At 51.5% G+C, this 27,896-nt stretch overlaps 1 protein-coding gene across 6 annotated transcripts; it reads right to left on the bottom strand.

The window, feature by feature from the left end:
- Nucleotides 1-578: 578 nt before the first annotated feature.
- Nucleotides 579-27,498, bottom strand: CCDC136 (coiled-coil domain containing 136). Of its 6 annotated transcripts, XM_073899169.1 has the most exons (19): nt 27,344-27,497; nt 26,436-26,543; nt 24,604-24,852; nt 24,454-24,528; nt 20,299-20,622; nt 17,212-17,323; nt 16,239-16,407; nt 15,822-15,962; nt 15,327-15,485; nt 14,878-15,048; nt 14,274-14,459; nt 12,434-12,628; nt 11,707-11,934; nt 9,801-10,298; nt 9,244-9,471; nt 7,893-8,174; nt 6,902-7,204; nt 4,911-5,017; nt 579-918 (listed from the first exon to the last, which is right to left on the bottom strand). In XM_073899169.1, the coding sequence occupies exons 1-18, from the start codon at nt 27,399-27,401 to the stop codon at nt 4,916-4,918; spliced, it is 3,588 nt and encodes a 1,195-aa protein (XP_073755270.1). In that variant the 5' UTR covers nt 27,402-27,497; the 3' UTR covers nt 579-918; nt 4,911-4,915. The 6 variants fall into 6 exon arrangements, with proteins under 6 accessions (XP_073755270.1, XP_073755269.1, XP_073755271.1 ...); XM_073899168.1 differs by lacking the exon at nt 4,911-5,017; XM_073899170.1 differs by lacking the exons at nt 4,911-5,017; nt 11,707-11,934.
- Nucleotides 27,499-27,896: the final 398 nt, after the last annotated feature.

Genomic DNA, 27,896 nt, shown 5'->3' with positions numbered 1-27,896 from the left:
GCCCTCGCTTCCTCCCCAATCTCCTTTGGGCCGAGGATGGGAGGCACTGTTGCTGGTGCCCTGGGACTTCACTATTCCTTGCTGGTTCTTTTAACTCTGCCCGTGTACAGAGTCCCTTCACTAAACACTGTTCAAGTTAAAGTTCCTGAGTGTGCCACCTATTCACTGCAGGACCCTACACGATTAGTAAGTCCTCTCTGAGAGCGAATCCCATGGGGTGCACAGGGCCTAAGTCACGAAGGCTCATGCGCAGATCTTCTCAGGGCACTCTTCTCACCACAGATGGGTGTGGGCACAGACCCCAGGGCAAGTCATTTGACCCCCTCACAAAGAGTACCCAGCTCATTCCATTGCCCTGTGCTCAGATGAGCTCCTGGAGACAGGGTTTCTGGGTGCAGACCAGCGCGTCTGCGATCCGGCTGGCAGCACAAGGAGCCCCCCTCATCTCTGAGGTCATCTGCAGGGTAAGAAATCATATTTAGGAACCAGATCCTTACGTGAGGTACCTGGTTAAAGGGGAACCACTCTGCTCTGGTTGTGTTGTGAGGTATTTATAAGAAATAAAAAGCCACAAAGTCTCAGGTAATTAGGCTGCTATTTAATCACACGGAACCCAGGTTCTTATACAAGGCAGGAGATGGCAGCCAGCAGCGCCCCATAACCTTTCCAGCCTGGGTGACGAGGCTAAGGAGATGGGGACACATGGAACACACAGGTGGGGTGGGGGCTCTGGCACAGTGTGTCCTGCCCAAAGCTGGGGGTAGTGGCCACTGGGGATCTGCCCCCTCGGCTGGCCCAGGTCTGCCATCACTCCATGAGGCAGAACTCTGACTCCTGCGGTCGCATGTTGGGTAACACATACAGAGCCACAGCCGCAATAGCCAAGAACACCATAGGCTTCCACATCCCAAACATGTTCTGTGGGGACCAAAGACAAATGGTGAGTGCCCGGCCTTCCGAACCCTTCCCTAAGCCAGAGGCTCCCCTGTCTACTGGCACTGGAGAGACATCAGGAACCTCACGGTCTGGTCTCTCGCACCTCCTGGGTAACTGCTGGAGACAGTGTGGTCTTAGTTCTGGCAGTGCTAGGTATCGGGAACAACGCTAGGTGTACCGCCCGAGGTGACTGCGTGTATTCATGCCCCACGGAATGAGGAGAATACCAGTTCCTGGGTGTAGAAGCCAGCTCAGGAGGGAGACCAAAGAGTATCGGATGGTTGCAATGAGAAAGGATCAGGTGCCACGGCAAGAAAAAGAGGGTAAACTGGGGCCTTTGGGAAAAGCGGCAGTGCCTCACTGGCTTTACACAGGAGCCACAAACTCAGTCAAAAGGATAAGACTGAGGGGGAAGTAAAGAAAGCACACCACAGAGTGCAGGCGAACGTGAGGTTTGTGGGCAGCCCAGACCTTTTGTGGACAATGATGCTGGTTCGAGGAAACCCAAGGAAGCCGGTCACAGGCCCTGGAGACAAATGCCTTAAAACAGCCCCGGGGAACCAGTGTGTTGCTGGTCTTCCTGGCATGTGCCAGTGTGCTGAGTCTTCCAGACTCTGCCGACCACAGCAAATCCTGCTGATTCGTGGGATAACAAAGAAGCATCCTTTAGGGAACACGAAATCGTGGACAATACATACGTAGGGAAATAGTTCCTATTGTTATTATTTTTTTTACTGTATTACTTGAAAGACAGAATTTGGGTTGAGTCATAAGCTATGGCGTAATAACAGAAGAATGATTTTAGGTAAGAGCAGAGTACAGTATTGATGCTAAGAATGCATTTGCTCAGAGAATAACGGAACTAAAAAGAGGACTTTAAGCCAGCTATAAAGAGCAAAGAAGATCTCCTACATTTGTAGAAATAGTTACTAAAAAGAGCAGCACAAATGAAATGGAAAGCGAAACAATACTGGAGGTGGATATACAGAGTAATTTATATAAGAAAATAACTGGAAAGGAAGCTAGAAAAAGTATCTACATGCTTAGATGCTTATACCCTAATGTACACTGCTTAAAAACGTCAGTCTGGTGTTCTTAAAGAAGGACAGAGCGGGGTGCCTGTGTGGTTCAGTTGGTTAAGCATCTGACTCTGGATTTCGGCTCAGGTCACGACCTCAGGGTGGTGAGATCCAGCCCGGCATTGGGCTCTGCGCTGGGTGTGGAGCCTGCTTGGGATTCTCTCTCTGCCGCCCCCCTTAAATAAATTAAATTAAATTAAGAAAAAAAAAAAAGGAGGGACAAAGCTAGACCCATAAATGTGAAGGATACCCTTTATACCAGTCAGAGGCAAGTTCAGGACTGGCTGAGTTCCAGACTGGCTGAGGGCTGGTCCCAAAGGGGTAAGTCACATCAGGGTTTCCTTTCAGACTAGGTTACTAAGTTGACAGATCAAAGAGATGTTTTTGGATTTTATCAAGACATCTGACAGATTTTCCATGATCTCCTTGGAAAGAACAAGAGGAAATAAAGAGTATGGTACCAGCACAGGTTGCTGTGTGACCATTTGTTATGTGACCAATGAGCTGGATAAAAGAGAGCCTGGAGAGACAACACTCCAGAGGCTCGGCCCTCATCCTTAATGTGCACGAACAGGGCGCCTAGCTGGCTCAGTTGGAAGAGTATGCGACTCTTGATCTCGGGGTCGTGAGTTCAAGCCCTATGTAGGGGGAAGAGATCACTTAAATAAGACTTTTAAAAAAAAAATAATGCACATGAACATACGAAAGTAGGCCGGTCGCCCTTGAGGAGGATGTGGAGCTGGCAGGGTAATGGATAATCTGAAACCACAAGGTCAAGACTAAACAAAAGAAAAAACAAACTCCACAGGTTACATCAATGGACTATACCTAATATGAATGAATAAAAAAATTCTGCCTCAGATCCAAAAAATCAACTGCAGGTAGAAAATGGGGAGAGGATACTTAGCGTACGCAATACGCAAAGGAGCTTTATAAACAACACATGCGGAGAGTTAACAACGTGACATGAGTTGTCAAGAGAGCTAATGCCACTGGAGGCTGTGTGAAGAGAAGTATGGAGTCTTCCTAATTACATGGAAGCAACCACGGAAAACTGCTCGAAATGAGGAGAGATGGTAAGGGGGAAGCAAGGTTGGAATTTTAGCTGTTGCTAATATTAGTCCTTAGAAATCCATTCACAATTCACTGGCGGTATTACTTGACCTCTCCATGCCTTAGTTTTATTACATATAAAATCATAATAAAAGCCACCTCATTGGGTTGTTGCAAAGATTAAATGAGTTTATATGTGAGGTGATTACAACAGTGCGAGGCACATAGTATGTATACTGTAAGTATACGCTTTTTAAATTATTTATGGGGTGTTTCATTATTTATGAAGCACTTTCATAAACATGAACTCCTGTGATCCTCACATGAGAAAGGCAGAGGTTTTACCATTCTTCACTGTCATCTGAAGAAACTAATGTTCCCGTTATGCATTTTGCCCACTGGGACTAAGCGGTAAGAGGCAGACACAGACCGGGACAGGTTCTCACCTGTCAGCCACGCTTTCTACAGAACTACGCTGCCTCAGCTCCTGGACCGGGAGCTGCAGAGGGGGGCACAGCCAGACCCTCCAAGAGCACCCTGACCCAGGAGCTCCTTCCTCTCACTCTGCGTGGGCCTGGTGAGGTGCAGAAAGGTTATGGCCAAATGCTTTGGGTCTCCTCCCCTAGGGGCTGAGAAATCTGGATGTGGACAGGACAGGGATAGGGACCCTGTCACTAAAGAAGCTAGACTGTTTGTGGGGAGTAAGTGGAACACCTTAAAGAGGAGAAAGGATGAAGAGGGAAAAAAGTGAGGGGAGAAGGAAGGAGAAAAGGATGCTGGTGAGTACTACCAACGTACGCTTCAGCTGCCACCGCCCCAACCTGTGCATTAAGCCAGCTGCACTCCATTTGCAGGGGTGAGAAGGGAGGGTGGGAAGTGGTGGGGGGGCGGGGGAGCAGGAGAAAGGAGCCAGAACAGGCCAGGAGGGAATAGTTTATGGGTTCCAAAGACAGGTGGAACCCTAGGGCTCTACCCCGGGACCTAAGACCACATTCTGCCTCCTAAATTTGGTATCCTGTTGACAGACCAGATTACATGGGCCGAGGCCAAGTGGAAGGTGCCCAGAAGATGTCAGCCTTGGCACCCTGAGAATACTTCCATCTCGTTCTTTTCACCAGTACCACATTATGTCCAAAAAGCCTGGCTTGGGAAGGCAATTACAACAGACTCTGGACCCCAAAAGGGATAAATATAGAACTATAAAATATTTCCTGCCATTCTGGTTCTGAGTTTTCTGAAGACCAGAAGTCCCAAACCAGAGAATTTCTCCGTTGAAAGAACACAACATGGTAGGGGTTTCTGTTCCATTTTCGCCAAGTCTGGAGGACAAATTGAGCCTGCCCTCATACAAATGCCCCTGGGCAGGGGGTTAGGGTTGGGGTTGCGTGTTGGTCACAACACTCCAGAATTCCTCTCTCACCCAACAGGGGAGGCGCAGTGATGCCTTATTTTGCCATCCTGGGTGGTGACAGTAGTGAGAGCAAAGAGCGCTCAGGTCAGCCTTGCAGACAGGCATCAGCTCATCAGAAGTGGTCAGGCGTTTTTCAAAGTAGCAACAGTGCTGGGATCATCCCAAGTTTTCCCAGCCAGAGGACAGAAACTCAAACCGTGTCAACAGTATGCATTCCAACTCACTATGTGTTAGGAAGACGTACTCAGAGGTGCTATGGGCTTTGCAGTAGCCCATGGAGAAGCCAGGGCTAAAACTCAGCCCCTGAGTATCCTGTTGTCAAATGGCTAAAAGCAAGAAGCAAGCAAGTGAGAGCAAGGGCAAAGAGGAGAGGCCAGGGCCACCTGCACCCTCCCTCTACCCCTCCGAAGGAGAGGACTCGGTACCAGTACCTGTGTTAGGACGACGTCTCGGCCCACCAGCACCAGAGCAAAGCCGATATGACCACCAGGGCTACGAGAGGCAAGGAGAAGATGGGGGGCTCCGGGGCAGGGGATGGCTGCAACATACCAAATGAGCAGGAAGCACAGGGAGAGGCCAGGAGATGGGGGGTGGGCGGTATAAAAAGACAGAAACACATGAATCCAATGGATAATGAAGATGAGAAAACAAAGGGAAAAGAGAAAGAGATCAAGAGGTTAAACAACAGGCAGTGAGGGCAGCCGTATCTCTCCTCTGCGCCCGGGCCTGGATCTTCCCACTGGCAGCCTGTGGAGGATGCAAACCTGAATGGGTTAAGCAGCTGCTTAGGTCCAAATCAGGTTGGGGGGCCAGTTTGCTGGCTGGCCATTTCCCTCTCACGTCTTGTCAAGCAGGGGTGATCTGCCCTAGACTGTTCGTACAGGTCAGTAACTCTGGAAAAGGGAAGCTCCGAGAGTAAAGCCGGGCTCTCCGGATGAGGATGTATACTTCTCCTGGGTCACTCAGTCTCCTGCCAGGCCACCCGCCCCCTGCCCCCCCACCCCCGCCGTTAGCCCACTTGTTCTGGCTGCTATCCACCGAATCTCAAGTATTCTGGGCCCTGGCCCCTACGATCCCGTAGAGTCTAATGCCGTTGCTGTGAGACAAAATGCACTACAACAGGCTAACAGTGGAGAAGTGCTAGTTCTTTGCAACAATCTTCCAGAGAGAGAAAGTGAATTCGCAGGCAGTAACATACACCGTTAGAGCTGCCTGCAAAATATGCAGGACCTGCAGAGGCAAAGGGACACCTCTGTATGTAGACACAAGGAACGCGCTCAACTTCGAAGTACAAGGATCCGGTCTGGCGTTTAGAGATGTTGGCACCCAAGGCAAGGAAATCGAGGAGGCTCTGAACCAGCATGCGGTGGAGTATGATGAATTCAAAGAAACAGAGCACTGGGGAAAAGGCTGCGGTGGCTCCTACTTTTTTACATCCTAAGTAACGGTCCTCTGCCACAAGGTTAACAGAGAACTGCATGCTAGATCCCTAGCCACTGCTGCAGACCGAGCTGCCGGAAAAGTCCAGAGAGCCTTAGAGCTGACTGGGACATCCCACCACAAGAGACTTATTTTCTTCCCTGGTGTTTAGAAAGACGGAAAGAGCCTGTACCATAAACCGAGGACTTATTCAGGAAGTACTCACTCTTCAGGAAATCAGAGCCCCCAGTTAACCTCAACTAGCGCAGGAATTCAGCTGGTACATACCTGTGCAGATGTACCAGTTAGTTAAAATACAGAAATACTTTTGTATGGTTGGTACGTTACCCAGGATACTCCCATCCCAACCTCTCAAGATCTAGCAACTAAAGGGTTAGGACTCTGGTTGCTCTCCCCAGACTGGCCCACGCCCCTGCTGTGTGCGGACTAAAATATTCTATTACTTCTGACCACCCCCAGCCCCTCCCCTCATGCCCTGTAATACGCAGAACCTGAAAGCCACACCTGCCCCCCGAACACCCCTAACAGCAACAACAAAGGTCAACCTAACAGGGCACCTCGAGGAGGCAGGACTGAGAGACTAACACAGGCTGGCAAATAGCCTGAAGCGGGCCTCACACCATCCACGTCCTCAGTGCAGTGCTAGGTGAAGGGGGAAGACCTCCTGATGGAAGGAGCAAGGGCTGCCACAGAGGTGAAAGCAGGTAGGACTGCAACGGCCCCACCCTGGTTCCCAGAAAAGGTGATCTTTGAGACACAGGTAGGTCCACAGCAAAGTGGTTCCAGCCCGCCATTTCCCGCGGAGAGCCCACTTCCACCACTACCGGCTCCATCTCCACTCTCCCCGAACGCTAGGCCTCAGGGCTGGCTGGCCTATACACTCCCGCAGAAGTCCATCCTCGGGCTGGGTCACCCCGCCACATCAGGGCACCTGAGCCCCAGAGCCCACTTCCCACTCGGTCCAGCCTTCGACTGCGGTTACCTTTTTGCTCTCAGAAAGCTTGAGGGGGTTGCTTCCCTCTGAAGCTTCGGGGCAAGTGTCCTTGGCGCTCTCATCTTTGTCGTCGTCTTCCTTGCCCTCCTGCTCTTGGGACTCTTCGTAACACCCCTGCTCAGCTTCTGCAGACTTAATCTCTGCAGGCTCTGATGGCGCAGAAACCAGTTCATTGCAGGAGTCCTGCTTCGAGTCCTTTTTGATTTCCTCCTCTTCCTCCTCCACTTCCTCTTGTATTAGACCACCTAAATCCATGTGGCTGGCCTTGTAGTACAGCACCACCTCCAGACTCTGTGGGCGGAGGCAGGGCAGGACGGGGGCTCCGGTTACCACGAAGAGGCCTACCTTCGCGACGAAGCCGGACTCCCTCAAGCGCACTCTGCTTCCCAGCCTGGCACGGTGCGCAGGCAGCACCACGCTTGGGCACCGAGGCTCTCCCTGAGCGTCGTGTGGAGGGCAGTCACGCCCAGCCTCTCTGGACCCACACGGCCATCCGGCCGTTGGCCATCTCGGACAGCTACCAGAGCTAGAATCTTGGGCTCTGCCCCTCAGCTGCCACCTCCGACCCCTGCAGGGCGGCTACGACTCCTATTTCCCCCTCCTCCTTCTCACGTAGGAGTCCGCCACCGCTTCGAATAAATTCTTTCTTTTCATCCATTTGGTCCCTCTCTTGGGCACATAAGCCAGGAAGAAAAGGGGCCCCAGGAGATTGGGCTGAGCTAATTGGAGCCCTCGTCCATCCTAGGGGCTATGGTCCTTTGGGGCTGTGTCCCCAGGTATAAGTGGTCTGTGTTCCACTCCCCTTACCTCCAGAGGAAAAGGGAGTACGGAATTGCTACCAAGAGGGAACTAATACACGAGAGAGACCAGAAGCTTCTCTACAAATACCTCACCTGGCCGGAATGGTGGTGGTGGTGATTTTTCTTCCCAAGATCTCCTCTGCCTTTCTGCTTATCAGGCTACTAAGGTTATTACTCACCTTTTCGTTCTCATAGCAGCCCTCAGAACCGTCCAGGCTTGGTTTGGTCACCTTTTTGTTTTTAACCCCGTTGGCATTTTTGTTCCTATTCTCATTGTCACTTTTCCCCTTGGTCTCTCTGGGAACAGAGGACTTCTTCTCTTTGAGCTGGCGGAGCTCTTCCTGGCAGCACTGCAGCTGGCCCTCCAGCTGCTCCTGCACGGCCAGAAGCCGCCCCTGCTCATCCATGCTCGCCTGGTACTGCAGCTGCAGCTCCCGCAGCTTGGCCTGCAGCTCTTTGATCTGCAGGGGGGGGGCAGGGGGTTTGAACGGCCAGTCACCCACAGCCTGGCCTAGGGGTCACTGCCTCAGAGTTTGCCCTGCTAAAGCCCATGGGGGAGTAGACAAGAGAGGAAACGTTAAACTGCAGGATACGAGCCTCTAAAGCAGTTTCAGAAATAGCTTCTAAATGAGGTACCTGATGATTTACACCTAATGGGATCAAAAAAGGATGATTTAAATTATGTTTTTACTGGGACCCGTCTGGGGAATAACTATAGAGCTGCCCCTTCTGAAGCTCAGGGCTTTATTATGGACGTCTTTTTGATGGAAACTCCTACTTCGCCCAAGCTATTTCTCTAAGAGGTACCACTACCTAAGGAACCGTGTGGTCCACTCCTGAAAGTGTGCCTGGGCTCCTGCAAACCTCACCCTGGAAACAGAGGCAAATTCCAACCCTGCTCCCTAATTTCTGGTTTTGTCTTCCCTGACTTCTGGCATCACAGTCTCCCTGGTAGGTAACAATACTAAGCAATCAAGGTCCCCGGGCTGACTGTTGTCTGAACTCTCCCACGCATTCACAGTGAGTCCCGCTGGACTGTGGACTACTCTTGGGCAGGAAGAATGCCTTCTGTCCCATCCCTCATGGATGCAGAGCACCCTTCTTGGCATTATAAGGGATCCGAAAGGACGCAAGGCTCTGCCCTCAAGGTACTTACAATCTAGTTGAAGAGACAAGTACACCAAAAATAACGAAAGGTGAAAAAATACAACTCTATAGAAGTGCTCTGGGACACAGCAAAAGAGGGAAGTGGTAAAAGGAAAAAAAGAAAAATTATTCAGAGTCTTGATGATGAGTACATCTCAGCACAGTGAGCACCTGAGGACCGTCCACTGGTGCTGTGGCCGAGTGCCCAGCTTCCTGGGGTTCGGCCCCTGCTCCGTCCCTCTGACCAGGAAGGGGGCAACTATGCAGAGCAAGCAGCGAGCCCCCGGACCTCCTTCCTCAGCCTCTCCGAAGTGGCTGGGGCCCATGACCTGTTCTGGCTCCAGGGACCCCTGGAAGAAACCTTGCCGCCCAGAGAGCAGTTACCTCGTTCTCGTTCTTGTCCTTTGGGGAGGCAGCAGGCTTCTCAAGGCTTTCCATGCATTCCTTGAATTCCTTTTCACAGGCGACCAGCTCTTCCTTCAGCTCTTTCTGCCTGTCCAACAGCTTTTTCATCCGGTCTTGCAGCCAGTCATGTTCCTCCTGGCTGAGCTGGTACATAGCCTGCACCCCCTGCAGCTTGATCACCACCTTGGCGACCACATCCTCACAGTGCTGCGGAGGGCGGAGGAGTAATGACCGCACCCTGAGAAGGACCTGCCCTCCACCCCACTCTCTTTGCTAGGCCCCATCCTGGGTATAGAACAACGGCGGCAAGGTTCTGGAGCTGCGCTGGGGCTAATTCTGTGTTTCTTCGCATAAAGCACCATCACTGTGATGGGAGCATCTCCGTATTAGACAGGCGGAGCGCCTCATTCATTGCCGGTGACCCAGCTCAGCTCTGACTCTGCCGCCCACCTCACTTCTTGCACCCTTCCCTGACTTATCTCTTAGTAAGACCAGAGGCTTTCCTCCCTGTCCGACCTCTCCTCTGGCTCTTGTACCTCTAGGTCTTCAGGCTCGGCAGGTCCGTCGTTAGTGCTGCTGCCGTAACTCTTGTAACAGGTGTCAGAGCTGGAGCTGCTGCCGTAGCTCTTCTTATAGATGCTGCTGCCGCTGCTGCCGGCACAGTAGCTCCTCTCGCTGCTCTCCTGGGCACTGCTGCTGCTGTCATAGCTCTTGAGAAAGCTCTCGGTGCTGGCCTGGGTGCTACCATAACTCTTGTGATAGCTCTCGCCGTCATCGAGGCTGCTCCTGTAACTCCGGCGGTAGTTCTCGCTGCCGGTGGCCATGCTGCCATAGTTCTTCTCCAAGCTCATTCTGCTGGAAGGGGACCGGACCTGGAGCAGCTGCATTTCTTCCAGGCAGAGCTGCAGGTCGGCCCGCAGCCTCTTCCGCTCCTCGAGGAGCCTGCCCTGCTCCTGCTGCAGTAGCTCCTGCTCAGTCTGCGTGCCCTCGTAGAGCACCTGCAGAGCCTGCATCTGGGCGGTGATCAACTTGGACTGCGAGAGTGGGTGGGGAGACACTACCATTACTCTAGACACCGCCGTCCTTCTTGCTGCACCCCCCCGGGGCAGATGTCTGCGCGCACACTTCAGAGACCTGCACACCTACACTCCAGTCTCACCACAGCCTAGGTCTTTAACCGCCTGCAGCTACTGGCATGTCAGTTACTTGCTTGTTGGGGAAAATCTACCCAGGGCAGATATTCTGCGGTTTCCAGGCTCCCATTTCGGCTGGTTTCTAAACTCTGGCACATCCCTCTCTCCTTGCAGCAGAGCTGAGTGATAATCGAGAACACTCTGGCTCCCTACCCTACCGTCTTCTCGGTCAGGACATACCCATTACCCTGACCTTGGCGCTCAGTCCCCTCCCCCGCCCCCAACTCTAAAATCAGCCCTGGCCCTTAATGTGAGCCTACAAGAATGCCTCCCTCAGAAGATGTGGACCTGGAATTAAGGTCTCACTACAAGTCCCTGTACCTCCTGTCCCAACTCTGAATCTGGCCTCTAGGCATGTTGCCCAGGATGAGATCTGATCGGTTAAGGAAAGAGTTCTACCTGGTTCCTGGCCTCTGTGTAATCCAGGCTGAAATCTGATGCCTCTGAAATCTGACCAAATCTCAGTCTGGATTTCTGCAATTCCCTGGTTCTCCCTATCCAGGCTAATATTTGAATGAATAGGGCTAGCCTTAAATTGAAACTGTCTACCTGCTCTTCCTTGCCCACCCTGAGACCTCAGACCAAATGCATTCCCCAACCCCAAATAGACTTATCAGGAAATCTCCACCAGTGTGACCTCAGAGGCATAACCCCTTCCTGGTGCTTGCGATGCATGGATTCTCTAGTCTAACCCTCTTGACCTGGCTGTTATTGCCACCAAAGTTCCAATGAAGATAATGTGGCCAGTACCATTAATGCCACATGCTAGGAATTCTTCCCTTGGAAATGAATGGCCCCAGATTTGTCTCAGGTAGAACACCGAAAGGTTATAGATTTTGATCACTGAAAGTGTACTGCTTAATTATCAACCAGCTGATGAGAAAAGGATGACATGCTCAGAGTCAGTCCCAAGGAATCCAGACAAACCCTAAGTTGCTATTACAAATCTGGAAAAATGATATTGAAGGGGCTGCATCAAATTATCAGGTGATTAGATTCCAGGGTCACCCTGATCTGTCCTCGGTGTTCACAGCACTTCAACAGGGCACATATCTGGTTGAGATCCTCAGCCCATAGCTAAAGCCACATTTTCACGAGCCCATGGGTGGTCATGGCTGAAGAAGGGGGCCTTAGTCTCATCCTTACTCTTGGCCAGACAGGCCTTCCTAACTCTGACCCTTCCATGGAGCCCTCTTCCCTACCATGCTGTTGTCCCCAGAAGTGTCTCCCTTGCCTCTTGTTCTGTTACCTTGTTGTGACCACACTTGGAGGACTTAGGTGATTTGGAATCATTGGGATTCTCCAACACGTCCCGGAAACGAGACATTTTGAAAAGATGCAGCTCTTCATGCAGATCTGACTGTTCTTTGAGCACACTTTCTTGATTCTGTACCAGTTTTTTCTGCTCATCCTGCATACCTTGGTAGAGCAGCTGTAGTTCACACAGGTCTTGTAACTTTGTAAGTAGCTCCTGACTCTGCGAGGTGGAGTGGGAAGGAAGCGGGCAGGAACTGTGGTAGCTATGTGGGAAGACCCATGCCTCCTTCCTGCTGGGGACCCTTCCCCTAGGAGTCTCTGGGTTGGCTCTGAACAGCCATCTGGGACAGGGTCGGTGTGGCGGGGGAATGGTCTTTCTATGGAGACCCACTAGGTAAGTAGCCATGATCTCATAAGTTTGCAGGTATTTTGCAGTTTACAAAGTTCTCTCAGAGTATATTTTCTCCAGAGGGACTAAAAATCTAGAGAAGATGCTAGACAGATTCCAGAGTATACTATGTGTTTTAAAATTTAAAAACCCTAATCAGCTATATTGAACTTTTTGGTTTGAAGAGATTGGTGACAAAGTAAGGAGGGGCTGATGCAGAAAAGAAAAGGTTCGATCCCCCCCCTGTTCTTTTTCCCAAGTATAGTCATACCTCGGAAACTTCTCAAAGCAGCTTCTCCCTAGTTAGCAGCCGTTCCCTGGCTGGGGTTACCTTAGGGAGGAGACCAGCTTTGGGTAGCGGGAACGTGAGTCTGTGCAGCTCTTCTTGCAGCTGCCCCTGCTCCTCCTGCATCCTCCTCTGATCCTCCAGGAGCTCGCACTGCTCCATCTGCAGCTGCCCCATCTCCTTCTGGCTGGCCTTGTACTTTTCCTGCAACTCTGTCAGTCTGGACAGCAGTGTGTCACACTGTGGACGGGGGAGGAGGGGGTGCGGAGGGGCGGTTACTCTGTGAGGCGCTGCTCTGCACCGTCCAGCTGGCAGAGCCCTTCTGTGCTCTCCTGCCCTTTGTGGTTCAGCAGGGGCTCCCACCCTCTACAGCCCCCTTGGACTGACCATCCCAAGCCACACTGCACCCATACAGGTTTAGACACCGAATGGGAAACCCTGGCGGGCCGCTAAGGACTGTTTGGCTATGCTGCAAATTTCATCTACTGGTCCCTTCTGAGAGCCCTGTGAGGGGAGTGTTAGCAACACCCCTCCCTTCTCATGACCCCACCTTTCTTTCCTTTGGCCATTCCCTGTGGTACACACCGTTCTCAGGCCCTGCTGGGAGTTCTAGTTACTGTTACTGTCATCATCCCCAGTTGGTTTTATACCTAATTATACTCCTTACCAATAAAAACGTCACCCGATCTGCCCCCATTTTTGTTTTCATAATCATCTTTTTAAATCTCTAGAAAAATATGGGCTATTGCTGAATTTGCGTTGAGAAGACTAAATTATCCCATGATTCCAAGAACCCAAACCTTCTAATATCAAACTCATCTCCATGCTGTTTTTAGGACAAGAGGAAAAGCTGGCTCTGTGTCAGCATGCTTCTCCCTCCCCACAGTCTCTTCTACTAGGAGAGGAGCGGATGAGCAAGTCATGGACACTCTGGCCTCTAAACTGAGCAGGAACAGAAGAAGGAAATGTGAGCCTGGGTGTAGAAAGGCAGGTGGACTATTGGGAGTGGTCCAAATAACCTCCCCATTCTGGGTCTTCAGAAGGCCTTTTCCCAGGGACACAGCCTGCTGCTGGCTGTGGTAGGAGTCACTGAGGATCTGGGCAGAAGGTGACTGGCTCCACCATCTTTTGAGAATCCCGTGCCTTTTCTCCACCATGTTTCAACACCTTCCATTTCCTATCAGTGATCAGGAGCTGAAAGTGCTCAACACAGGGTAACTGATAATGACTTTTTACACACTATGGAAAAAAAGAAAATGAATAAGGAAGGCCTTACTTATCACTACTAGGATTTATTACTACAAGCAAGTGAGAAAAGAATAATATTCTGTTCAATTTAAAGAGGGTAAAACTCGAGCTTAGAGAATGTCACTCTTCTGAAGTCACAGAGTAAACCCTGGAAGAACCTAGGTCCTTCTAACATCCAATCAGCACTCTAGGCACAAGACCACGTCATCTGACAAGAGCATCTGCAATCTGCCTGAGAAAACTGGACCTTCTCTTTTTAGGTCTAATGAGAAAAGCTGTATATGTGGGCTTTTGTGTATGTTCTTCTCCACAAATGACAAGGTATCACTACAGTTCTAATAACAAAGTATAAATGTCTACACACATGGATCAAGTGCAAAACCCTCTGATGTTCAGACAGGATCCAGCTGTACTGATCCTACTAGGCTGTGGCTTGGGCTCCAAGTCAAGATCAAGGCAAACTGTTTAAAAGTTAACAGCGTGGGACTCTGCTTCTGTTTCCTGATTCGCACACTCAGCTGTGACTGTAAAGGAAGCTCATCAAGCCCCTCAGTTGGATGACTTCACCTTTTGCCCTTACAACTCCTCTCTCCAGAGGAAGCACCCAGGAGATCTCACCTCTCTTAAGTACAATTACCTTATTAGCACACTTCCCCTTTTCCTCTGGGATGGACTTGGTGGTCTTGAGCTCCTTCAGCTCCTGCTGGCAAAGCAGGAGGTCCTGCTCGAGCTGATCGTACATGTACTTCCGCCGCTCCAGCTCTTCCTTGCTGGTCTGGTACAGCCGCTTCATCTCCTGAAGCTGGGCGTGCATCTCTGCGTTCTGGGGTAGGGGAGGCAGGCCCCGCCATCACCCCAGAAGCCCCTGCAGCTGCACTCTCTCCTCTCAGACAGGGACTAAGGGATCCTACTCAGTCCTTTCCAGTCCCAATTTCATCCCACTGGGGGTGACCTGAGATGGACCCTAAAAAGGCTCTACACAGGGACCTTCTGGGGCTTCCTTTTTGGGTAGGTGGGGAAGAAAGAGAGCTACCTTTTTATAGGCTGATTTTTTTATTAAAAATCAAAGGAAGCTGAGAGCATCATGACTCTCTGAGATCACCTTTCTACTAGGCACCTCTTTATACCCCACACCAAGGACTGTGCCATAGAACTCCTACGATGCTCCCTCCTCCTTGGTACTATTGCTCTCACAGAAGATTCCATCTGGCTACATCTCCCTCACCTGGAGCTTCTTTTACCTTCTCACTGCTCTCCTGGAAGGAGGCCACGATGTCCTTGAGGCGCTGCACCTCCGCCTCATGGTACCGCAGGTCCCCGCACAGCTGTTGCTGCACTTCCAGCAGCTTATCCTTCTCGCACGTGATGTGCTGGTACTGGAGCTGCAGCTTCTGTAGCCGGCACAGTAACTCCTGCGGTGGAGGGGGCTGTGGGCAGTACCTCTGGGGGCATCAACCCGCTCGCTCTTCTGCCTGAGTCACTCTCGGGCACGGACAGTCTAAGGCCTGCCTTCTCCCTGCCCCTCGCTGACCGGCTGTCGTCTCGTCCGGCACAGTGCCCGGGGGTGGCCGGAGGCCCCTACCAGAGGCGCTGCATGGCTGGCAGCCGCCCTTAGTTTAACTCCACTCCAGGCCACATTCCCCAAAACCTCTTAGCACCTCAGTTGCCCCTCACCTCCTTTTGTTGTTACCTTCTCATTTGGGCTTTCTACGACTGTGGATTTCAAGACTTTGAGCTGCCGGAGCTCAGACTGAAGTTGTAGTTGCACCTTCAAGAGCTCATTCTGCTCATCCTGGCTAGCATCATACTTTTGCTGCAGGGCACAGAGTCTGGTCTTCAGCTCCTCGTTCTGTGGTGGGAGGATGTGGGTAGAACGGTTACTCTCAAGAAACAGCAGACCCCTCTACAGACCAGTTTGGGTCCTTTCCAGACGTAGACATCTTGAGGAGCTCCCACAGGTCTACGGTTGGGTTTCTTCTCTGAGGCAGACACTCAGTAATGACTACCATCTCTAGAATGCAATGCTACGTGACTTCTCCAACTGGTCTCCAGTAGACTGTACCCTTGGTCGCAGGGCAAGAGTCAGCAGAGCACAACGTTGCTCTGCGTTCATCCTTCCCCGATGCAGCAACTCCATGGAGGCCCGTCTGCCCTCCCCAAATGCCCTTCCCCTGGCAGTGTTTACCTGGGTGACATTGTGGGAAGTCTGAAACCGAAGCACCTCATTCTGTGCATACTTGAGCTCCCTCTGCAGCCGCCTCTGCTCCTCCTCACTGGTCTGACGATGATGCTGTAGTTCTTGCAACTCACAACACAACTCCTTACACTGTGCAAGAGATGGAACAGAAAGGCTGATTGAAGATAGGTGCCACACGCACTTCGAGAATAGGCCTGGTGGGGGCGGGGGGTGGGGATAGGCTTGGAAAGAAGATGACATTCCTTTTATTGGAATATTTACACCAGGCAAGCAAGTGAGACCCCAGAGTACTACCTCCTGCCATAGTGCATGCCCTCTTTGTCGGCCCTGTGACTAAGGAGATGTTTCTACCACGGGCTAGGAGAGGGTAAAAGAGAGACAACGAAGGTGCCTGCCTTCCCCTACCTTGTTCTGCATGTCATGCATCTGCTCTTCAGCCCCTAGAAGCTGTTGTCGCAACAACTGGGTTTCAGGATCAGGTTCTAGAAAATCCATTTCTGAAGTCTGAGACTCTGATGACATCATATCCTTCAGCATTTGGGACTCCAGCCACTTTTCTGTTGCTCTTCGTGTCCTGTGATCCAGAACCCCAGAGCCATGTTTGGGTAGGTGCTCTGCCTGGCATCACCTGCTAAGTGTGCTTGGTCCTGATGTCTTTATTTTAGGCCAAGATGGTAAAGAGCCTTCTATTGTAGTTTATCTCCTAAATAAACATGCTGAGAAGGTGAAGAAAAAGTCCCAGCACCTCAATCAAGGCATGTTTGGCTCTGGGAGACCGAAGCGTGCTACTCTAATTGGGCTCAAGGCTGGGCCTTATGTCAAGCCAGCTCTAATCTGGAGGCCCTACACCATTAGACTGAATCCATTCTGTGTAGACAACAAAGGAATCACTTCTGATCAACTCTAGGGCAGAGCGAACCAGACCCCAATCCCTAGAATGGAAGAAAACTAAATTTTTATTTTTTTATTTTTATTTATTTTTTTTATTTTTTTAAAGATTTTATTTATTTATTTGACAGAGAGAGAGATAGCGACAGCAGGAACACAAGCAGGGGGAGTGGGCGAGGGAGAAGCAGGCTCCCCACGGAGCAGGGAGCCCGATGCGGGGCTCGATCCCAGGACCCTGGGATCATGACCTGAGCCGAAGGCAGTCGCTTAACCGACTGAGCCACCCAGGCGCCTTGAAAACTAAAATTTTAGAATCCTGTCCTGAGACACTGGATCTCCATGCCTGCATCTAGGCGGCATCCATACTCTGAAGGACCAGCTGTCTAAGAGCAGAGGGACATTCATTAGCCTGAATCTGCCTTCACTGATTCTACTCAAGAGAAAAGCCCAAAGCAGAGCCCTGCAGAGCCCCCTAGCCTGCTAGCTGTACCTCTCACTCTCCAGATCCGCAAGCTGCCCTGTGAGGCTGCTGTTACTCTCCCGCAGGGCCTGGTACTCCTCGTTCAGGAAGCGGCAGCGTTCCCGCAGTTGCTGCAACTCTTCTGCAGAGGGCAAATGGAGACATGTGAGATCCTAGGGGAGAAGCACTGGTAATCAGCCCTAATTTTGCTGCCTAGAAATCAGATAGCAGAAGGCCGGATAGCTTCTTTTTTTCTAAAGACAGAAGAGACACCACATGCCGCGGCTTAGAAGACAAGGCCCCCCAAATTCCACACTGCTACGTGTCTTTGTCCTCTTTCAGGTAGCTGCCCTTCTTGTCATCTGCCCAGAAGCTCTGCCCTGTGCGCCCATCTTCAAAAACCCAACCAAGGCAGAGTCTTGAGATTTTAGGAGCTCATGAAGGTTTTAATTGAGTTTCTGGGTTATTGTATTTCAAGTTTCCACTGAACTGTTTATGATTACCTTCCTATTACTCTTTAAGTACAAGAGCTGAGGGATGTGAACTGCCAGATGACACACCGCTAGTCCTGGCCTTTCAGAGACAACTCCGGCATCCTAAACGTCCTTTTACTTACTTCATCACCACACCAAATACACTGGCCAGCATGTGGTCAAGAATTCTTTTTTGACCCAGCACATGTTCCTAAGTACGAGGTACCAACTGAAATGCCCCAGCACATGTTCCTAAGTACCAGGTACCAATACGTTTTAAAGCTGCGATCATGGGCACCTGGGTGGTTCAGTCAGTTAAGCATCTGCCTTTGGCTCAGGTCATGATCCCGGGCTCCTGGGATCAAGTCCCGAATCGGGCTCCCTGCTCAGCATGGAGTCTGCTTGTCCCTCTCCCTCTGCCCCTCCCTTTGCTTGTTCTCTCTCTAATAAATAAATAAACTTTTTTCTAAAAAAATAAAGCTGCAATCATATAAACACCCCTATCTAACTTGTTTCTTCCTGATTAAGAATTATTTCTCTTAGGGGTGCCTGTGGCTCAGTCAGTTAAGTGCCTGCCTTTGGCTCAGGTCATGATCCCGGGGTCCTGGGATCAAGTCCCGCATCGGGCTCCTTGCTCAGCAGGGAGTCTGCTTCTCCCTCTCCCTCTGCCCCTCCCTCTGCTTGTGCTCTCTCTCTCTCAAATAAATAAAATCTTTAAAAGAAAAAAAAAGAATTATTTCTCCTAGAATACCAATTCTACTGATATTTAAAGAATGTTAATTTACTCCAATTAGAACACAAGGCCTATCTTATCTGCTGTAAGATTCAACACCCTGAAATTCACGTCTAATGTTCCTTCTTTATTCCAATCAAAAGTCCTTGGAATACTGCAGATTATCATGGAAGGAAGGAAAGAAACTAATCTTTAATACAAGCCAACCATGAGGGCGCCTGGGTGGCTCAGTCGGTTAAGCGACTGCCTTCGGCTCAGGTCATGATCCTGGAGTCCCGGGATCGAGTCCCACATCGGGCTCCCTGCTCAGCAGGGAGTCTGCTTCTCCCTCTGACCCTCTTCCCTCTCCTGCTCCCTATCTCTCATTCTCTCTCTCAAATAAATAAATAAAATCTTTAAAAAAAAAAAAAAAACAAGCCAACCATGTGCTAAGCATTAGACTTGATGGTTTCAGCCTCACATTCAGTTAGTCTGTGAGTATTTCAACATACTAGGCATTTCATTTAATCCCAAAAATAGCCTTGTAAGGTTTTCTCTTTTTTTTTTAAATAAACTTTTCATTTTACAATAGTTTTAGATTCACAGAAAAGTTGCAAAGATGGTGCAAAATTCCTGGGAGAGCTTTCACCTAGTTTCCCCTATTGTTAACATCTTACCATGGGTACATTTGTCACAACTCAGGAATCAACATTCATAAATTACTGTTAACTAAACTGAACATTTTATTCAGATTTCTCTCCATTTTCCCTAAGGTCCTTTTCTGTTCCAGGATCCCCTCTGGCTGTAAAGTTTTGTTTTTGTTTTTGTTTTTTAAGATTTTATTTATTTGACAGATAGAGAGACAGTGAGAGAGGGAACACAAGCAGGGGGAGTGGGAGAGGGAGAAGCAGGCTTCCCGCGGAGCAGGGAGCCCGATGCGGGGCTCGATCCCAGAACCCTGGGATCATGACCTGAGCGGAAGGCAGACGCCCAACGGCTGAACCAGCCTGGCACCCTTGGCTGTAAAGTTTTATTAACCAATTTTTACAGATACAGAAACTAAGGTTCAGAGAGATAATAACCAGGCCAAGTTCATCCCACTAATTAGCAGAACTGAGATTCTGAACTCAGGTTTAACTTCGACCCAAGCTTTCCCACTGTGCTGGCCTCACTCTCCTGACACCAACCAGTCCAGAGGCTCTTCTGAGAAGCTTGTTACAGCTGGGAAAACTTGCAGTTCTTTGATTCCTTGTTGATTGCCTCTGCTTGGCCTGGCCTAATACAGGGCCTCCCACTATACCCAGATCATAAATCTAGCCTCAAAATAAAGGCATACTCTCTGATGTCATGAATCCTAGCAACTAGCTGGGAGACTCACTGTCTGAAAGCGGAGCTCTAAGCTTTTTGGTACCTCATGTATTCCTGGAAATAACCTCTCTTCCTCTCCAGCTGTCTTGTGCTCTGATTTGTTGCCCCCTAAAGCTTCTACGTTGGAGAGGACTCAAGCAGCCTAAGCATTAGCATGCTGGGACCTGGTAACAGGACTGGAGGCCCCCCCATAATGCAGGCCAGGCAAACTGCCATGCCAGAGCAGCAGGTAGCTTCCCAAGGTGACCAGCCCCTTATCCTCCCATCCTGGCACTGGAGACTTTCTTAGGAAGGGCTTTCCCATAGTCAAATCAACAAATCAATGGCTCTCTGAGGAAGAATTCTCAGGGTACATCTCCACAGTGCTATTTCTTATACCACCACTGACCGGTTATGTGACATCTGTATAAGTTTTTCTCCCTTAGAGTCTTGAATTCAACCTGGAGGTTTTTTCTGGAGGTTCCCAATTCATGATCTAAGACCACCTTCCACCATCTTTTTGGATACTAACTCCCTCTGCTTGGCTTTACTGACAGACCAGGAAAAAGGCTTGCCCTCTCATACCTTGCATCTCAGAGTAATCTGAAGGATTTAAACTACTGGATGGATCAGAGCTCTTCATTTCCATTTCTGCACGGAGGGAAGTGATCTCCATTTCATACTCTCCCCGGATGCGCTCCATGTCATCGAGTTCATTCTGCATCCGGCAGAGATCCTCCTGCAGGGATGCTATGTCACTCTCATGTTCAGTCGCGGAATCCTCTGCTGCTTGCCGCAGATTCTGGATCTCAGTCTGGGCCAAGTGCAACTCCTGTTCTATTTCCTTAAGTTCACTTTCTTTCTCTCGCTCTAACAGGGACATCTCCTCTCGTAGAGACCGCAGCTCACCTGCAAAGCCCAGAGGTTGGGATGGTCAAGAGGATAAGTGAACTCATCTACCATGTTCTAGAGGCAGAAAGTTAAAGGCAGACTTATTTCTTATCTGGAAACTACTGGCAATCTAGTCTCTACCCCATCAGTGAAGTATAGCTTCATCAGCTATCGAATAAAAGGAGTACCTAAGAAGGGAAGGGAGTGACTCCATGTAGTAAGGTGCAGTAGAAAAGTGGATTCTGGCACCAAATCAACACCTTCGGCTACTGCAAACAAAAAGTATTAAGTGCTTCTACGTTGAAGACCAAAACTAATTTACAGTATTTTACTGATGCACTGAGTTTTTCCAAAAATTCCCCGGCTAAAAAAATTCACACACACTATTCTCATCTATTCAGTCTGGAAGCTTAGAATTACAGAGCCTCACAGGTAGGTACTGGCCCCTAATGTGTATTTAGAGTTCACTGCTGAAATTCAAATGTAGGCTCATCACATGGTAACCAAACATGGTTATGTCCTTGATGTCAGGGTTCAAATTTCCCTTAGGTTCCCCTCTAAGGTCTGGCCCTAAAAATAAGGCTTTCTCAGATCCGCTGGAGAATGGAGGAAGGTCTTCCTCAGCCAAGCAAGCTTATGATTTGGAGCACAAAGGGGCAGGGCACGCCCAGGATGGAGAAGCGGGGCTTGCAGGCCCCGAGGGGGAGGGGCTTATCCGAAAACTGGGCGGGGCGGACCCTGGCCGGGAGTTGGGAGGACTGGACCCGGATTCCGAAGACCTAGCGCCGGCTGACAGAGGGTGTGGGTCGGTCGGGGAGAAGCGGAGGGCCCCGCAGTTGAGCCGTGGGACAGAGGAGTAGGTTCTTACTCACTGGTTATGGCCTCCATCTCGTCGGCCCCCCTGCAAGCGGTCTCCCTGGGGGCCACCCCCCGCCCCCGCCGCCGGCCGGTCCCGGCCCCCCGCGGGGCTGTGGCGGCTGGAACGGCCTCTCAACACCAGCTACCTCTGAGGTCGCGCGCGCCCCCTCTTGGCGGAAACGGGCAACGCGCGTGCGCAAAGACCGTCTCTAGTTCCTCTCGCGGGGTGGGGCTTGGGCGCCTTCACCGGACCGCAGTCCCTAGCTTGCTTGAGAGCTCATGCTCAGTAGAAACAACCTAGTAGGTTAAGGAGTCACTCCAGAACTTGTTTTCCCACGTAGTTGCCTACCTGCCTCTCTACTGACTTCCCTCCTCCTTGTAAGGGAGTATGTCTCTTCTCCAAGCAAAGGTCTTTTTCTGCTCTACTGGATTGTTTCCTTCATCATACAAACGTGATCTAGTATAGTGAGTCCTATCTCAAACCCGCCCCCCCAACTCTCCCTTGACTTCATTCCCTTTCCCCTTATTTCTCTGCTTCTCTTCAAAACATGACTACTGCAATTATCTGTACTCACCTTCTCTATTTCACCTCCCCTTTCCTCTTTAATCCCAGTCTAATCAGGCTTCTGTCTTCACCGAAATATCTTAGAGCCCTCCATCTTGCCAAATCCCATGGCCATCTTATTTGATTTAGCAACTTTTGAATCTCTTTGAAACACTTTCTGCTCTTGGCGGCCAGGGCATGAAAGGCTTCTGCTGTTCCTCCTACCTCAGTCTCTTTTGTTCATATCTCCTCTACTGGACCTTTAAATACTGGAGTATCCCTGGGACTGGGCCTTTTCCTCTTCTTCCTGTCTCTCCCTGTGATTTCATGGTGATCTCTCAGGGATTCACATGCCATCTATATGCTAACGACTCCCAAATTTATATATCTCCAGCCTTGATTTCTCCCCTTGTTCTAGATTCATACATCCAACTGCCCCCTTATAACATACTAATTTATTTAGATGTCATTAGTCATTTCAAACTCAACATGTAAAAACATGTCTCCAATGGTTCCCTTAGCCCTCAAACTTGTTCTTCGCCAAGTCTTCCCCATCCCAATAAATGACAGCACTGTCCAACCAGTTTCTCAAGGCAAAGTTACCTTCCATGTCTCTCCTATTTGCACCCCTCCCCCACCCTCCACCCTACCCAATTCATCAGAAGTCCTGAGGGCTCCACCTTCACTATAAGACCCTCCCATTTCTTTTTACTAAGAATAAAAACCAAACCTCCCAGCTGGCCTATAAGGCCCTTTGTAATCTGGCCTCAGCCTGCCCCTCAGAACTCTCTCTCGGGGGAGGGGGGGCCTGAGTAGCTCAGTTGTTAAGCATCTGCCTTCAGCTCAGATCCCAGCTTCCTGGGATCGAGCCCCACATCGGGCTCCCTGCTCCGCGGGAAGCCTGCTTCTCCCTCTCTCACTCCCTCTGCTTGTGTTCCCTCTTTCGCTGTGTCTCTCTCTGTCAAATAAATAAATAAAATCTCAAAAAAAAAAAAAAACTCACTCTTACCAGGGGCCTCCACGTGCACTCTGCTCCAGTTGCAATGGCTTTTGTTCTGCAAACACATGAAGCTCATTCCTGCCTCTGAGCTTTTGCAGTTGCTGTTCCTTCTGCCTGGTATGCTCTTGCCTCAGATCTTCCTCATTATTCAAGTCTTAGCTCAAATGTCATCTTCTCAAAGAGGACTTTTCTAACTGCCCCATCAAAAAAAGTTCTCATCTCACCCCATCTCTCTATATCATATTGTTACATTGTCTTCATAGCATTTATTGCCACCTGGACTTATGTTGTTTATTTTCTGCCTCTCCCCATTAGAATGTACTCTTCATTAGGGCAGGGATCTGGTCTGTCTTGTTCATAGCTTGTCCTCCGAGTATATAGGGCACTCAATAAATGAATGATAAACAAATAAATTAGCACCATTTTACAGATAAGGAACTGAGTCTCAGAAAGATAAAAGTGACTTGCCAAAGATCCTAAAGCTTGTTATGTGACAGAGTTGGGCCCAAGAACCTAGGTGATCCGAGACCAGTGCTCACACTGTTTTCCCAGATACAACACATCTCCAGCCATTTCTCTCCTTCACCCTCTTCCCATTCATTGTCTACTTCTCCTGCATCTACCTAGGCTTCCCTTCTCTTTTCCTCCCCTTCCTGCATCTTTGCTTCTTCCTCTCCAGGCCTGCTTCCCGGCCTTCCTTTTTTCTCCATTTATATTTTCCATTTGGTTTGATCTCAGTTCTCCCTGGAGAGCCCCTGCTGTTTTCTAGGGCAGCTCCCCTAAACCTTCTGGAAGTCCATGGAAGTAACAAAAGCTGCCTCTTTTTTTGGTGGTGCGGTGGAATGTGGGACACCTGCCTTGCTGCTTTCCAGAGACAAAGGGATGTGGGCGTTAGAAGAAAGGGATTTGGGGCCACAAAGGGATTTGGGGCCACAAAGGGATTTGGGGCCACAAGCTCGGTCCTAGGAAGCAAGAGAAGCGTTCTCATCTGCTTCCCTTAAAGATGCAGAGTCCCCTCCAGTCACTTCTCGTTGGCTCACTGCTCTTCCCCTGGTGCCCTTGTAGGGACAGGGAAAAGCAGTCTGGTTATAGGCATTCGGCCCTGATTACCTGCCCCCTGACCTGGAGAAGAAAGGGAAAAAGATACAGGTGTGAAGGGAGGAAGCTGGAGGACAGAGAAGGGAGACTGTCAGCCAGAGAGAGAAGCCGTGAAATGGGAGGGCAAGAAAGGGCAGGGGAGGGCAGGAGAGCCAGGGAGGGATGCAAAGAACAGATATTGGGTAAAGAAGAGAATGGACAGAGAAGGAGAAAAGGGTGAGAATAGTAAGGGGGAAATGAGGAGGAAGTATTGAATTAGTTTATATTTGTCTGCTATGCTTCAGCCAAACCCTCAGGACGAAAGTACTTGGATGGCCACCTTCCCTCCAGTCCCAGTGTTGGGAATTACCTTGGAGCTGCTGGATCTGCTTGGTGAACACCTCTGCCTGCTGGGCGCTGGCCAGCCGTTCATCCTCCAGGAGCCCTGCAGTGAGGGGGGGCAGGCGTGAGCCTGGGATCCAGGGAGCCCAGGCCCTCTGGCCCCCTCCCGGGCACTCACCCTGCAGCTCCAGGGAGTCATCCTCATGCTGCCCTGCCAGCTCCCGGGTCTCCTCCAGCTCTGCCACCAGCTGGAGCACCTGAGCCCTCAGCTCTTCCAGCTCTGTCTCGGTGAGGCTCAGGCCCCGGTGCTTGCTGACAGACAGGGAGCTCACGCCGCCACCTTTCTGCACTTGCTCTTCCTCTTCTTCCACCTCTTCTTCCTCCTCTTCCTCTTCCTCCTCATAGAGAGCTGGGAGTAACACTTCCCCTAGAAGAGAAACCCATCCCCCCAGGGGCTCAGAGTCAACTTCCTTTCCAGAGTCCTTCAAGGGCCCTCAAGCTCATGGTCCCAGGGCAGGGATGGTATAATAGTGCCACCTGGTGTCCCCCAAGGAGCCCCTGGGCAGGACCTGCACTCATGATGCATCCTCAGGGGTAAGGTCTCCCATCCCCCTCCCAGGCCCTTTCTGGACCAGGATTGTACCAGGTGGCCTCCTATTACTGCCTTTGGGCGAACTGAGCAGCTGGGTGCTGGTCAGCCATGTGAGCTTGCACAAAGATACCTGCTTCTTCCAGTCCTGGTGGTCCCTGCGTTGGGGACAAGTACCCAAGAAAGGACTTAGACACTGGGCGTGTCTTTAGGCTGAATGCGGCAAGAGTTACAGTTTGGGGTTTGTCCAAAGTTAAAAAGTTATCCAGGTGGCTTGGGAGAAATTAGCTGTTCCATAATGAAAAGGGTTGCTCATCAACAGTTAGAGAAAGAAAACATCAGAATGAAATGATTCTAAAATGTTTTACCGGACAAACACTGGGGCCCTTTCAAATGTATTCTATCACATAGCCTTTTTGAAATTTTCTGCAAGGTCCACCTTCCTTTTCTCTGCAGAGTGTCAGGAGGCCTCTCCCCTCCGCCAAGTGTTTTAAGGCCCCTCCTCCCATGCTGACCGCAGGGCAGTTTTCAGGTTTCAAGTCCCAGGTTGTACTTGTGTGTAAAAGAAAGCCTACCATTTTAATGCATTAAGAAACTGGGGTGTACTGGTCCCCAGCCTCTGGTTGGTGAGTACCCCCTCCTTTGCTGCAGTGCAGTTCCTTGAAATAGTGACATTTTGTCAGGATACTGATTATTTGCTTTGTTTTACAATTCTGAATCCCTGGTCTCACAACAGCAGCCTAAGGTTCATCTGGGACCCCTTGTGTCCTCTGTCCCCCTTAGGGGAGCAGGGTTGCCCACACAGTGTGCATTGGGACCTGGGGACACTTCACAGGAAGTCCTGGGAAGCGGACAGGCATCCTCCCAGGGGCCTGGTGTTGGCAGCAACTGCCAGGTCACATGGTGCGCTGGGGATACATGGGTTTTGGAAGGTTGGCCTCGCCTGCCCCCTCCCAGGCAATTCTTTCAGGCCATAAGAGACCCTGGAGAACCGAAGCCACAAGGCTTACATTCAAAGTTAGTGGTGGTGGCACCAGAAAGAGAATGCTCACTTCCCTGCTTTTCAAAAATATGAGACAGCTTGGGATCTGGGTCGGGTGGCAGTGAGAACAAACCCCCTGCTGAAAGGCTGCTTCAAAGCTCTGTCCAACGAGGCCTCTTTCTCTGCCTGGCAGCTCCCCCTGGGACACACAACCTGGTTAGCTGGTGATCAGGGCCCCAAAGGGATGCACCCAGAACCTCCCTCAAAGCCGGAGCCCTGAGGAGGGGTAGAACTCAGACGTGAAGGGTAGAGGGGGCTCAGGTGAGCTAGAGGAAGGGCTCTGTGCTGGCTGGGAGTTCTGGGGACCAGATGGGGGGTAAGGAGGAGGGGAGGGAAATTGGCTGAGGGGAGAGAAAGCAAGGTTTTTTGGAAAACTCACCCTCCATAGCTTGCATTCCCCGCCGCTCCAGGGACCCCCAGCGTTGGCCTTTCTTCCTTTCACAACCCTCAGATGCCTCATAGGAGCCTAAAGTGGTCACTGTGGGTCCTGTGAGCAGGGAGAGAGGAGGCACGGTGGGCTGCAAGGGGGGCTGGGGGCTGGGGCTGGGGTGCACGGGAGAGAGAAAGGGACGTGCCTTCCAGCCCTCTGGAGCCCTGGAGTTTTTAATCCCGGTGGAAGTGCTTGGCTCACTCAGCCCAGGGTGCGACTCTCCTCCTTCAGCCGCCCCTCGAGCTGGGCCTACGGGGACCCCGCCCTGTTGCTGCCCAACCCCCTCGGCATCCCCAGCTCCAGGCTCCTCTCCCGGCACAGACAGAAAGGGTGTGTGTCTCTTTAGCCGGGAGGGGACAAGGAGGAGACGGGCAAGGATGGAAGCGAGAGCAGGAGCCAAGGAAGATGAGGCTGAAAGGGTGAGGTGCGTGGAAGGGGAAAGGGGTGATTCGAGGGGGAGGGGGCGTGTGGCAAGGGTTTCTGGGCCGGAGCCGCTCCCCTCCCCTCCATTCTCTCCCTCGACCTCGTCCACCCCACCCTCGCCCTGCGCTCAAAGCCTTCGAGCCGGAGTGGGCGCAGGGTCTGGGGCCCCCAGGGAGGGACAGACGGGGTGGAGAGGGCTCGGGGCGAGGGACGGCCAGGGGAGGATGCGACCGGTGTGGGGAAGACCCAGCCCGGAAAGATGGAGTCCGGGCCCGGGGTGGGGGGCAGGATGGAGGGAAGAAGACGGGACGGAAAGGTGGGAGCGGCGGAGGGAGGGAGGGAGGGAGGGAGGGAGAACGAGGGGGTCTGGAGGGAGGAGAGATGGAGAGGAGGAAGGAGTGGCGGCGGAGAGGTGAGGGAGGGGCGGCTCTGACCTGGGCCCGGGCAGCTCCAGCCCGCGGCGCCCGCGCCGGCCCCGGCGCCCGCCTCCATGGCCGCTCGCGCCGCCACCGTCGCCGCCGCTTGGAGGAGACGCCGCAGCCGCCAGGCCGGGGACCCGGAGCCGGGTGCGCAGGGGGAAGGAGGGCGGGCCGAGGGGGCGGGGCCTGGCCCGGCCACCTGACGCCGCCCCCGCCCCCGCCCCCGCCCGGAAGCCCTCCCTCCACCCGGCTCCCGGACCCGGGGGCGGCGAGCCCGCGCGGAGAGGCCGAGGGAGCGTGTACCCCGACACATCCCACGACCCGGGCGTGGGAGAGGGGGAGAGGACGGGAGCCACTCGGGGCTTGAGGTTGCCCCAGGAGTGGCCACAAGATCCGCTGGTTCTGGCGAAGGGTCCTGCCCAGAGTGGGCTGAGCGGGGGGACCCCCGGGGCCATGTGTTAGCGTCCTGTCCCGCGCAGCGATGGGGGAGAAAGGGGACAAAGCTGGACGAATCCTCCGGTCCTGTTTCCTCCAAACGCGCAGACGCACGCCCACCGAGCAGGGCCCG

This window comes from Callorhinus ursinus, unplaced genomic scaffold, assembly GCF_003265705.2.
Source record: "Callorhinus ursinus isolate GAN/ISIS: 27379988/994484 unplaced genomic scaffold, GSC_fseal_2.0 scaffold12, whole genome shotgun sequence".
Taxonomy (NCBI): Eukaryota; Metazoa; Chordata; class Mammalia; order Carnivora; family Otariidae; genus Callorhinus; species Callorhinus ursinus.
This window is presented reverse-complemented; position numbering and strand designations above follow the sequence as displayed.

Coding starts and splice junctions, on each gene's coding strand:
- CCDC136 (XM_073899168.1), bottom strand. CDS start 27,401: ATGGAGGCGGGCGCCGGGGCCGGCGCGGGCGCCGCGGGCTGGAGCTGC. Junction 24,853..26,435: donor GGGAATGCAAGCTATGGAGG/GTGAGTTTTCCA, acceptor TTTCTCTTCTAG/GGGAAGTGTTACTCCCAGCT. Junction 8,175..9,243: donor AGGACAAGAACGAGAACGAG/GTAACTGCTCTC, acceptor CCCCCCCTGCAG/ATCAAAGAGCTGCAGGCCAA.